Raw genomic sequence first — 13,397 nt, forward strand, 5'->3', positions numbered from 1 at the left:
GTGGTCTGGGAAGTAGCTCAAACCAGCCCTTAAGCCTTCAATTCTATGAAGGTTGAGAGAGGTGAGGAAACTGCAAAGAAATGTGTGAAGCTAGAAGAGATTGGTTCATGAAATTTAAAGAAAGAAACCATCTCCACAACTTGGAAGTGCAAGTTGAAATAGCAAGTGCTTATATGGAAGCTGCAGCAAGTTATCTAGAAGATCTAGTAAAGATAATTAACAAAGATCATTACATTAAACAACAGATTTTTGATGTAGATGAAACAGCTTTATATTAGAAGAAGATGCCATCTGGGACTTTCGTAGGTAGAGAGAAGGAGTCAGTTCCTGTCTTCAAAGCTTCAAGGGTCAGACTGACTCTTATTAGGGCTAATGCAGCTGGTGACTTTAATTTGAAGCCAATGGTCATTTATCACTCTGAATTTCCTAGAGCCCTGAAGACTTATGCTAAAACTACTTGACCTGTGCTCTACAGACGGGACAAGAAAGCCTGGATGACAGCACATCCGTTTACAACATGGTTTACTGAATATTTTAAGCCCACTGTTGAGACCTACCACTCAGGAAACAAGATTCTTTTCAAAATATTATTGCTCACTGACAATGCATGTGGTCACCCAAGAGAGCTGATGGAGAGTTACAAGATTTCTGGTGTTGTCATGTTTGCTAATATAATATCCATTTGGCAGTGCAAAGATCCAGGAGTAATTTTTGACTTTAAAGTCTTATTATAAAACAAACAAACAAAACAAAACAACAACAACTAAAAAACATTTTGCAATGTTATAGCCACTATAGACTGTGATTCCTTTGAAGGAACTGCGCAAAGTAAATTGAAAACATTCTGGAAAGAATTCACCATTCTAGATGTCATTAAGGAAAATTGTGATTCATGGGAAGAAGACAAAATATCAACATTAACAGGGGTTTGGAAGAAGTTGATTCCAACCCTAATGGGTGACTATGAGGAGTTCGTGACTTCGGTGCAGAAGTAACTGCAGGTGTGGCAGAATTAGCAAGAAAACTAGGATTAGAAATGGAGCCTGAAGATGTGACTGAATTGCTGCAGTCTCATGATGAAAGCTTTAACCAATGACGAGTTAACTTTTTATGAATAAGCCAAGAAAGTGGTTTCTTGAGATGGAATCTACGCCGGCTGAAGATGCGGTGGAGATTGTTAAAATGACAACAAAAGATTTAGAATATTATATAAACTTAGTTGATAAAGCAGTGTCATGGTTTGAAAGGATTGACTACAATTTTGAAGGAAATTCTACTGTGGGTAAAATTATATCAAACAGTGTCACAAGGTACAGAGAAATTGTTCGTGAAAGGAAGAGTCAATCTATGTGGCAAACTTCATTGTTGTTGTAGTTTAAGAAATTGCCACAGTCACCAAACCTTCAGCCACATCACCCTGATCAGTCAGCAACCATCAATATCAATATCCACCAGAAAAAGACTACAATGGCTGAAGGCTCAGATGATGGTTAGCATTTTTTTTTGCCAATAATGTCTTTTTAACAAAGGTATGCACAATACTTTTTTAGAATTAATGCTATTGAACACTTAGTAAACTACAGTATAGTATACACATAAGTTTTATATGCACTGGGAGACAAAATGAAAAATTCATGTGACTTACTTTATTGAGATATTTGCTTTATTGTGGTGGTGGTCTGGCACCATAACTAAATATCTCAAGTTATGCCTGTATACTTTTGCTTCCCTCTTTGATTAACAAAGCCACATGTGAAATATAGCAACCTTAACAATGAGAAATCCTATGGTACTATTAGTTTCTTTCTGAACTGAGTGTGGAGGAGTCAAGGTCATTAGAATAATTATCTTTGCACCTAGTCACTTATATTCAAGTGTTACATTATTCCAATATTAAACTTTCATGTTATTGATTTCATAAAGTACAAAACCACGATAAGTCAATTATTTTGTCATCTGTATCTGAACATTCAACATGGAGCCAATTCTCATGTAAAATGTGAATACAAATATGTCTGAGGTCAAAATTTGACCTATTTTCCTCAACTCTAAACATGTATGTAAATGACATGACTATTATCATCAAAACAAACTGCTATATCTTTCAGTCCCTCGTGCCAATTATTTTATTCAAGAATCATGGAGGACAAAGAGTCAAATAAATGTTTGCTAATCTCATGCCTCTGGGACTCAAATTTTAACAGCCTCAAATTTTAAGCAACCAAAAAACGACATTTGAAAGAAAATAATAAAATAATTCAATATTATCTAAAAAATCAATACTATCTTTAATACATGTTAATTTTCCAGAATTCCCTGGATATTATGTAAAACACAAGACAGACAGCTATAACTTGATTTCTGACTTCTAGATACTTATTATTTCATCAAAGGATGCATAATAAAGAATATGATAGATAAGAATATAAAACAGCAAATTAAAAATATGACCATATATTCATGGACAATATATTCAAGACATAAAAAAGAGAAATACGTGAAGAACAAGAATATTTGGAAGAAGGCTCCGTTAAAGAAGAAAGATTTGTGCTACTAAGTTTTAAAGAAGATCAGCGTTTTTAGAGATGAAGAGGGGAAAGTACAATCTAAATAGAAGAAATAAAATGAAACAATTTATGATGCATGGGTTCTTACCAATAATGAAGCCTCTGTACCCCTTATCGGAAAGTTTTAAAAAGTACAAAAACAGCAAGAAAGAAAAGTACATATTCATAAAGGAATCAGACACACTGAAATGCAATTATCAATAGCAAACAACAAACACTTTCAGATGTAATAACATATGTGCTTTTTTATTAATGCATTCAATATCAAGATTGAGCACTAGGTCTAATGACCTCTATTATTGAAGCAGTTGTGGTTATCAAAGCTAAAACATAAGTGATATTTGGAGATATTGACAACAACTTTAAAGTGATATGAATAGATCTATTACTTCTATAGGAGACATAGTCATAGTTGCTGAAAACTGGTCTGTCGCTTACATTCACAATCGGGAGAAATATCAACTGTCAGTGACAGATTTTTAAAAAATGGTGTTATATTTTCTCTAACAAAGGTCATGGACCCCTTCAATTTGTACTCATGGACCACTAAGTGTCCTGTAGCCTCAGACAAAGCATGTTGCTAGAATTTGAAGAAGCCAGGGGCAGGCCCTCATTCACTAAGCCCCTAACAGGTGTGGGGTACAGTAACAAGTGCTTATACTATTCTAGCAACATGCTGTACGGAAGATAATGTTATAATGGACCTTGATATTTGAAAAACGAGAAAACCGAGGCTCAAGAATTTTATGTAACCTGCCAAGGGTCACATACATAATGAATGCCAGATGCAGAAGTAGAGATCAAATGTCAGATTCCACAGCCTTTGTCTGCTTTTTCTACTGTGGAATGCCACCTAAAGAAAGAATCAGCACAATGTTTTAAATGGCAGTTAGCAGAGGAACTCAGCCAGAAGAAGGAGTTATTTTCAAGAACAATAGAACAAACTTTTGGAAGTGTGGGATAGGAACCAGAATTTGGAGGTTTCTAAAAAGTGTACAAAGAGAAATAAAAGAAAATGCCTCGAAGGGTAAATAAATAAATAAATAAGCCCCCTAAGAAGGATGATGATTTAACCAGTATCTAAGGAAAAAAAACAATCCAATGAATTGTAATGGTAAGAATTATTGTAATATTCTCTGTCCAGAAAATTTTGGAGGAGGTCTAAAATGACACATTATACTTAAGTGCCTTACCTAAACTTAGTTGAACTCTTTTATTAATTTTCTGAAGGTGTTCTTTGCTTTTTTTCTGAAGAGCTTAACTATTCTTAACTATAGCAAGATACACAAAATCTAAAAAACAACAAAAAACGCATTTGTTATTCTTAAACACCCCAAAACACACATCTACTTACCAACGCTTGTGCAACTTTCACCATCCACATCCAGCTTCCACCCTTCATAACACGAACACTTGACTTTGTGCTTGTGCTGCTCACATACTTGACTGCACTTTAGATGATTGCTGCAGTAATCCACAATTTCACACGTTTTATTGTCTTTGTTGAGTTGAAGTCCTTCTGGGCAGGAACAGACGATTCCTCTTCCAGGAACAACAGAACAGTGGTTGCTACAGCCTCCGTTATTCAGAGAACATTCGTCTATAAAAAGAGGAGAACAAATTATAGGACATTATCAAGTGTTTTGCTCAATTAAATACTAATCATTGAACTCAATTCCCTAAGGCTGAAATTAGAGCAAGTGTAGAATAATGAATAGAAGAAAGCCTTTTGGATTTCATTATCAGGGGTTGGGATAGGGATGATAAAATAATTCATCCAATGTATTCTTTGGATTCTATAAGAATTGAGCATGAAAGATTTTTATTTCTATAAAACTTTGGAGTATGCTTGGTTTTACCCCATAGAGGTAAAGTGAGTTCAATGTTTCTATTATTACTAGATCAGTTATTCTGAGCCTTTTAGGAGTTACACAAAATCAATTGTTGAGGTCTTCTAAAATGGATGACATACATTGATGATCTGGAAATATTACTTATCTTAGTGTTTATAAATGAACAGGCATATGCATATATATGCATAATATCTATATATCTTTTTTACATCTATATTCTGATTTATAATGATAACGCAGAATAGATTATTTTCTCCTTCACTGGCTACACCCATTTATTTTTAATTTAGGTAAACTGTACATTGTGCCTTAATAATTGGTTATTATGATTAATTCAATGAGGCCATGGAAACATAATAAATAAAACACATACACCAAAACAGTTGATGTGGTATTTTAGGTGAAATAAAGAGCAACTTGTATTGACTGCATGGATAACATAATTGGCTTATAAAGAAAGACATTGTTCTTGCACAGGATTTATAATTTATAATTATATTAGGTGTATTTATTAGTCATTTTACTTCATCCTAAAATTGTAGGCTACCTGAAGGTATACAATATATGTGATCTATTTACAAATGTATATACAATAGTTAGCACAGTGCCTAGCATAGAGTAAACAGTTGAAAATAATTTGTTGAATTAAAAAAAAATGTAATAAAATTGTCCAAAGGCACACAATTTCCCCCAAATTGAGGACCTACTTGTCCAATTGGGAAAATTTGAAGACAGCATACTTAGCCCATGAGGGGAAAAAAAAAAAAAAAATTAAAAAAAACCCCAGATAATTGTTTTAGCAACCACACTATTACCCATTACTATGCACTATTAAATACATGGTAATAAAGGCAAAAGACACTTTGTCTTTCTTTGCTTTAAAAATATATTTTAGTAGTTTTCAAAGACTGTTTAATTCAGAGATATACCTGGGGTGCCAAATAAAAATGTGTACAAGTGGACACTTTGATCAATGTTGCTCAAGCAGTAGTTCACCATAATCAGAAGTGTCTGGATGCTGATGGTAACCAGTTTGAACACCTCTTGTAATTTAGCAGAAGTCAAATGTGACTTGTATTCATCTTTTGCTATCAGTATATATTGAGTATTACAATTTTAATAGTTTTTCCTTTCTTAAAATATGTATACCTTTTTTTGGCACCCTCTGTATTTTGAGACATACTAAAAAAGAATGGTGTTCAATAACTGGCAAATTACAGTAATATGTGCTTATATACCACAATGATTTCCTGCTACCTATGGAAATTTATCCAGTTCAAAAATTGGGCTGAAATGCAAGGTTTTAGAAAACGTTTTCTACACTTTTTAAACTTCTATATTGGTCAATTGTTCATATTATTTGTCACCAAGATAGTAGTTATAGGAATAAGAGAAGAAAATTATTACATTAACTATTTTCTCTAAGAATTCAATTCAAGTTTGGTATTATTTTAGAAGACAAAAAAAAAAAATAGATTAATTTCTTGGTTCCTCCAAATGGGTTTATTCATCCATAATCATAATCATTTCAAAACAGCAGTCATTTCAATGTATTTGCCCCATTTTTTTCAATTGACATTCTTTTTCAAGAGAATTACTGTAAAGAAATGTCATCATATTCTGCGAGTGAAAAAAAAGCTACAAATATGACTGTTGTCACAGTACTGAGATGTCTCTTCCTGATGCTATCTGAGAAATTAAGTCATAGATTTAGGATAAACAAAATACATATTGAAATATAAAACTGAATATATAAATTTAATGTCAATATGTGCATGGTTAGTCTCTTGTCAATTCTTCCTTTAACCCTATACAAGATGCAATCAAAACATATGGTGAGCATTTCCTTTGTGATCACAAACTACGGTGAATACCGCTGCCAAGTACCATCCAATGAAAAGGCAGGGATCTTCAATATGGGAAGTGGCATATCTAACCTTAGTAACAGTGTGTGACAAGTTTCAATTTGTTCGGTGCAGTCAGTTGGGTGAGAGCTACAGTTGAGAGAAGGAGTGTTTCAAAGTGCCATAAATTATCCTCCATCGTGACAATGCTTCGTCGCACATTGCTTCTGATATATGGCAATTTCTGTCAAATAAAAACATTATAGTGTGTCCTCATCCACCTTATTCACTTGATCTGGCACTGTGCGACTTCTGGCTCTTCTCCAAAGTCAAAATGATTCAGGACATTGAGGAGGCCATGACAGTGCAACTAAAGATACTCATGAAAGAGTTCTTCCAGAACTGCTTCAGAAAGTGGCAAGAAAGATGGGATAAGTGTGTTCGAAGTGAGGGGGAGTATTTTGAGGGGGATTAATAGCAATGTGTCTTTTACTGTAGTAATTTTTTTTAATTTAAACATTTACCATATTGTTTGATCACACCTTGTACCTGTCACTGAATATTGCAACTTCTTTTTAAGTGTTTTTATTACCTGACAAAGACTCTCTTATTCACCAATCACTAGTTGGGCTCCTCTGAGCTCTCTTTTCAACTAGTCCTCAACTTTGGCCTATAACAATTGCAAACTCTTGTCACAAAGAATTTGATTCTCCACTCTCATCCACACACCTCACCCCAATAAGAAACTTCAACAAATACTGGCATAACCTGTCTCCCCGAAAATAAAACAGTCCCACATTAATTTTTGCTCCAAAAGATGCATTAGGGCTTGTGTTCAGGGGATGTCATCTTGAAAAATCGTGCTAGGGCTCATTTTCCGGTTAGGTCTTATTTTCGGGGAAACACGGTAGTTTCTACCAGTCAAGGCATTATCCCTATAATGACCCCAGTGCCCTTAAAGTGCTTGCCTGAGAAAGGTCAATACTGCCAGGAGAATTGACTGTTCCAGCCCAAACCTGGTGATAAGCAGATTGGTCCCTGAACCCCCTTCTAGAGCAGTTATTTTAGAAAGCTTGAAATTAAAAATTATTTCTCTGCACCTTTGAGATTTAAATCTTCTGTCTCTCAGAACTGCCTTCTCAAAGACTTGAGAGCAGTCTCTTACGAGTGCAAACACTCAAGGACATAAGTCTCTCACTCTTGCTCCCAAACTTGCTCTGACTTGAACCACTACCTCCAGTCATAAAACTGTGAGAAGTTTGTTTCTTCTCTGGGATAAGCACCAAGTAAAAAACTCCCATAGCCAAATCACACAGACCAACAACCATCTTTATCACCCTTCAGTGCCTTTCCCTTAGCGCACTCCAGCCGTTAAAAATTTCTAGTCTTTTGTTTCAGTGAGGTTGATTTCAGTTCACGCTGGACACCCTTCCCTATTGCAACAGTTATTACTGAATAAAATCTATCCTTATCACTTTTACTTGTTTCCAGCTTTGTCTATCTTTGACATAGCTTTATAACAAGACTCAACAGTTAATTCCATTTTTTAATGATTCAACTCTCTTTTAATTTAAGTGCATATCTCTTTCCTCTTGAAATAATTTAAAAATCCCCCTGAAAAACTAATCTCTTCACTAAGATTAGAAGATTTATCTTCTTGAGCTCACCCTTTTTTTGAACTTTCTAGATCAATCATAATTATTTGAAGAAAACAAAACAAATAATAAAAACCCCACAACACAAAGAATGAGATTTTTACATCTCAAGATTAAGTCTACAGATTACAAATCATTTTCATACAAGACATTTTTGCACAAATTTTACATGTATTGATGAGTGGTACACAAATGAATCCCTGTTTCTATTTTAACAGGGGACAGAGTAGGGGAGTGGGAAAATAAAACAGATCTTTTGGATACAACTATTTGGAAGGAGTAGACATGAGGAGGGAAACCCGATATCTTCAGCATCTACAGGAAATAGCTTAAACACACACACACACACACACACACACACACACACACACACACAGACACACATACCCCCTTCAGTTTTGGGTATCTCTCCCTAAAAGCCACTTCTTAGCTACTAGCCAATCCAGGACAATTATTTAAATTTAATTCACTTGGCATATCTTTTGTGTGTCTTGGGTAAATGATTCCTTCTTTCTACTCGCACAGCTCTCATAAATCAACAACCTTTCATGGGTGGACAAGGTCTAACCTAGGACTGATGGGAGAAGGACTTGAAAACAAGATACCAAGGTGTCTCTCTGCAGGAGCCAATATTGCCCACAAGATACCATCTACCGAGCTGACAGTACAAATGTGCACATAAAAGTAGCAAAAAAAAAAAAAAAAGAAAAGGAGAACCATAGAAGGCAATTCAATTCCATGACCAGTGTTTGTTTTTGTTTCTCATTGCTCTAACTCTCCCTCAACTTCAACCCATAAAGGGCAGGGTGAAGCCTACTGAGTAATTCATATGCCACAGTTGGGATAAAAATGTCTTTTTATCTTCTCTGCTACTTTCACATCGGCTTCGTTGTAGCCTCTTCCACTCTGTAATCTTTTGAAATGGTTCAGCAAAGTTCTCAGATGATCAAAAGCAAATGGCTAGATAAGCAAGAAGTGATCTTCAGTCTTAAAATAGGAACGGGATTCTGAAGAAATTCCCTTTCATCTTTTGTTTTCCTAATTCAGAGTGCAGAGCAAAGAAAAATAAGGATGTTTTCCACATCATTCTATTTATTTTTCTTAATAACTGTATTTTCTTTTTCCCCTTTTATTTACTTCATTTAACCCAAAGAGTGAAGAAATGGTAGAAAAGTATGAATTTCTTTCAACACTTTTAGTGCCTCAAGCATTATTACTATGATTTCCTAACAGATAGCATTGCCTCCACTTTTGTTATGAGGAAACTGACATTTCAAAAAAATTAAGCCACCTGCCTAGGTTACTTAATTGAAGTAATTAATGAATATAAACTTGTGAAAGTCTAGACATTTTCTGTAATTTCACACTTCTAATTTTAAGAGTATTGATAGGTTCCTTCATTCAGAATTTGTCTTACAACCTTCATGAGAAATCCCCACATATTGTAATGCAAAACATTCTTCCATCCACCAACCTACTCCATCAGGGAAAATAAACTGGGAGAGAAAAGGAGTCAGTACAGATAAACTAAGTCTATCACCTTTGGTTTGTATTTCTTATTTAATCTTGTTTAAATTTTACCACCACTGAATGAAGACTGTTGTATTTAGTGTTTCAAGATTAGTTTATAGAATCACAAGCTGTTTGGAGGAAAATACATGTTATCATATAAATTTTGAAAAAGAATAATGAAAAAATATCAGTCTTTTTTTATAATACTCAGTATGCTATTGCCACCCTTTTCAGAACACAGTATGATAGTTTTATGCTTAAAGGTAGTTGTCTTTCCTACTTTCAACTAGGCAGCTTCATCATTTTCTAAAGTCCTTGTTCTTATCATTCTGTAAACTCTTCATTAATTCTGATGTCACTTTAGTTTTATCTAAAAACCATATTTTTAAAATCTCCTTGCTAAATCTCTGCTCTTCCCACAGTGAAGGAATTTTAATGTTCTTTGTATGTGCTGGTTGATATAAGGAGATGGGTAGTTAAAAGTAATTTTGAAGTCCAAAAGCTATCAGATAGAAATCATCATTTTAACTAGATAAAGCATAATAAAGAAAGCTCTTGTATGAGGACTAAACACTTCAGTGAAAATTACATAAAATTGAGTAATATTCAATTGGTTTTATTACCCAGTCTTCCTTTCCTCTTTCTAAAAATGTTTTTATTGTAATGATTAGAAGGCATGCCAAAATCCATTGGATTGCAGTAAACTCCATTTCATAGGTCAGTAATAACAAGGTTTTCCTGTTTTTAGTGACTCACTGACAAAAAATAATTGTGGGGACAGTTCAGTTGTGGGAACTTCATTGACTATCCAGAGCTGATCTAAATGATGAGCATAACTATATGTACACTTGTTAAGTCAGTTGGACACAGGTTAGACTTTTCTGTGTGTTGTTTTTTTTTTCAGAAATTTCTAATCATATTTTTTAAAAAATATATAGATTAATAGTATCTTAAAAAATGCAGATAGGGTTCAATACTAAAAGTTACATTTAAATTGAATGAATAGAAGGAACAAATGCTACTGTAATAAATTCAGCAAGTGGACTAAAAGGCTCGAGTTTCCAGAGAGAAGCAAATGCAGTGAAAAATGCAGTACCACAGAGATCGCCTTCATCAGACCCATCAGGACAATCCCTTCTCCCGTTGCAAAGTTTCTCTGGCTGCAGGCATACTGAAGTATCATTAGCACAAGGGTACTTGGGTGGTCCACACAAGAAACTGTCACAATCATCTTCATCTGACTGATCTTCACAATCAATATCTCCATCACATACCCATGCTTTGTTGATGCATCTCCCTTAAGAAAATAGAAACAGCATGCATTTGATTTTTGTAATTAAGTCACTTTAATAATGAGTGGTCATTATTGTCATCAGTCAGGGGCAGAACTTCTTGTCATTCACAAGGAATCTATCTGCTGTTAGTTTGACAGTTTATTTTCATGCCAACACTTCAATATTTCTCTTTAATACTAAGCAGCTCTTAGTATTAATGTTAAAGATTAGAATGTTTTGTTTTTGTTTCAAGTTATTATTTCATTCTATTAAAAAATTCTGTGACTAACTGACAGTTTAATTTACAGTACTTTTAAAAGCAGACTTTAGAGATATATTTGTATATAAGTCCTTTTACAGCCCTAAACTTAGGTAAATGCTATCACTGTCTTTTAGATCCATATATTTAAGTAAATGCTTCATTTTTGCGGGAGGAGGTGTGCTTCTATTTATATTTATAACCTCAACATCTAAGCTCTTTACACCCAGCCCTACATACATGCCTTTTCATAAAAGAACATAAAGTGTTATTGAACATCTTGGTATAATGTATATGCAAACCGACTTTATAGAAACAGATTTTTCTTTATTGATTTTGAAAGAAAAAAATAAAATGATTATTGCTTAGCCAGCATGTTTCAAAAGTAACAATCTGAAATACATAAAAAGCAATGCTTATTGTCTACGTAAAGCTTTGTTTGTTCACAGCAAAGTATTCCTCTTTTCAGATCATTTGCATTGATCTTTTAATTCATTATCTCTTCTGGATTTTACAATGTTAAGCTACAATGTGAATAGAAACCATACCTGAAAGTACATACTAGTTATTGGCTGACTACCTATCAATATCTCATAAAATGAGTGGGGCAAATCAAAAGGAAACGGCAAATATTAGATTGTACATGTGCAAGACTCATTATGTAGCAATGTCTTCTTCAATCTTACAGGCTACTAAATTTTAAAATAAAATATTTGTGAAAAGATGTTTCATTCATGGAAACAAATTAATAATTCTGCATACTATTATAAGTCAAATAATGAAAAACACACAAATGATCAGTTTCATAGCAAATATAAATACATTTGATAATATTAAACATTAATTATTAATCAAACTACTCACAAACTTGATGGATACTTCACTAATAAATTTGATATAAATGGACAAACATAAACTTTTGCCCTAACATCAAAAATAAAACTAATAATATCATTATTTTATGTCATTCTGGAAATATGATCTAATACAATTGGGCAATAAAATAAGGTATAAAATTAGAAGAGAGCATCATTACATGTAGTTAATATAATCATATAATTATAAAATCAATAAAAACTAAATAAGGACTCTACAAAACTAATTCAAAAATATGTAGCTAGTTTGAAATATACAAAAATATATATAATACATATATTATATATTATATATATATGAAGAAAAGACCAATTAAAAATCTAAAATAAAACAAATTATTTTGGGTTAAACTGTATAGAATTTATATGAACAAAATTATGAAGTCTATGAAGAAACCCAAAAGAAGCCTTGCATAAAGATATAGTTTGGTCTGGAGAGAAAGATTTATTACTGTAAAGACATTATTTTCCCCCAAATGAATACAATCCAAATAAAATAGTAATGATATTATTGCAATCCTGTAACTTCTCCTAAATAAAAAATAAAAATAAAAAAATGCCAATATCATTAAGAATTAAAAAAAAAAAAACAATAGCAGAAGATTGATTGGTAGGAACTGTATATGGCAAATATTTAGAAGTATTTCAAAGGAGCAGTAGTTGAAATATTTTATAACAGAATGTCAATAAAGATTTCAATAATTAAACAGCCATAGAGACATCAGAAATAGACTCATTCATGTATTTGTTTTTTTGCTTTGTTTTTTTAAATATTTTTATTGGGGACTATTGGGGAACAGTGTGTTTCTCCAGGGCCCATCCGCTCCAAGCCACTGTCCTTCAATCTGGTTGTGAAGGGCTCAGCTCAGCTCCAAGTCCTGTTTCTGTTTTCAATCTTTAGTTGCAGGGAGAGCAGCCCACCATCCCACTGGGGAATTGAACTGGCAACTTTGTTGTTGAGAGCTCATGCTCTAACTAACTAAGCCAGCTGGCCACCCCTGTATATGGTTTTAATATACCAAAAATTGACTATTCGAAATAGTAGGGGATAATTAATTACAAAATTAATAATGTTAGAATCACTGATTAGCTATCTGGAGGGAAAAAAGTAAAACTGAGTCTTCACTTGATTCGTACACCAAAATAAATTCTACATAAATTAAAGAGGTAAGTATTTTCAAATAATGATAATAAACACACTAATATTCAAGAATAAAATAGATACTAAAATATAAATCTTAAAATGGTCATTACACAAACCCAGAAAACCTATAGAACAAATTGATAAACCTGATTAAATTAAAGTTTTGATTTCACATTGCAACAATAAAATTCATATACAGACATTTAATAAACCAGGAAAGATATTTTATTATATTTGACAAAAAGAGCATATTTCTGTAAAATACAAAAGGCTCCTGCACATCAACATGATAAAGATCAATAAACCAATGGAAGTGTAAGATTGACCATGAATTAATACTGGCTTATAAACACAAGATTTTGAAAACATATTTCAAGTAAAAAAAATAAATTGAAATAGCAATTTGATACCATT

The 13,397-nt window shown here is 33.2% G+C and overlaps 1 protein-coding gene across 4 annotated transcripts in view; it reads right to left on the minus strand.

Moving 5' to 3' along the window:
- Positions 1–13,397, minus strand: part of LRP1B (LDL receptor related protein 1B) — a 1,805,568-nt gene that overhangs the window by 652,718 nt on the left and 1,139,453 nt on the right. For all 4 annotated transcript variants that reach the window (XR_012497488.2, XM_074335779.2, XM_074335774.2 and 1 more), the window contains exons 22-23: positions 10,528–10,728; positions 3,922–4,167 (exon numbers count right to left, since the gene is read on the minus strand). Coding sequence is in view for 3 of the 4 variants with exons in the window: in XM_074335779.2 (XP_074191880.2) it covers positions 3,922–4,167; positions 10,528–10,728 (447 nt within the window). In the remaining variant the exon portion in view is untranslated. The remainder of the gene's footprint in view (positions 1–3,921; positions 4,168–10,527; positions 10,729–13,397) is intronic.

The sequence above is a fragment of the Rhinolophus sinicus genome, chromosome 17, assembly GCF_057876585.1.
Source record: "Rhinolophus sinicus isolate RSI-liver-muscle chromosome 17, RSI-T2T, whole genome shotgun sequence".
Classification (NCBI taxonomy): Eukaryota; Metazoa; Chordata; class Mammalia; order Chiroptera; family Rhinolophidae; genus Rhinolophus; species Rhinolophus sinicus.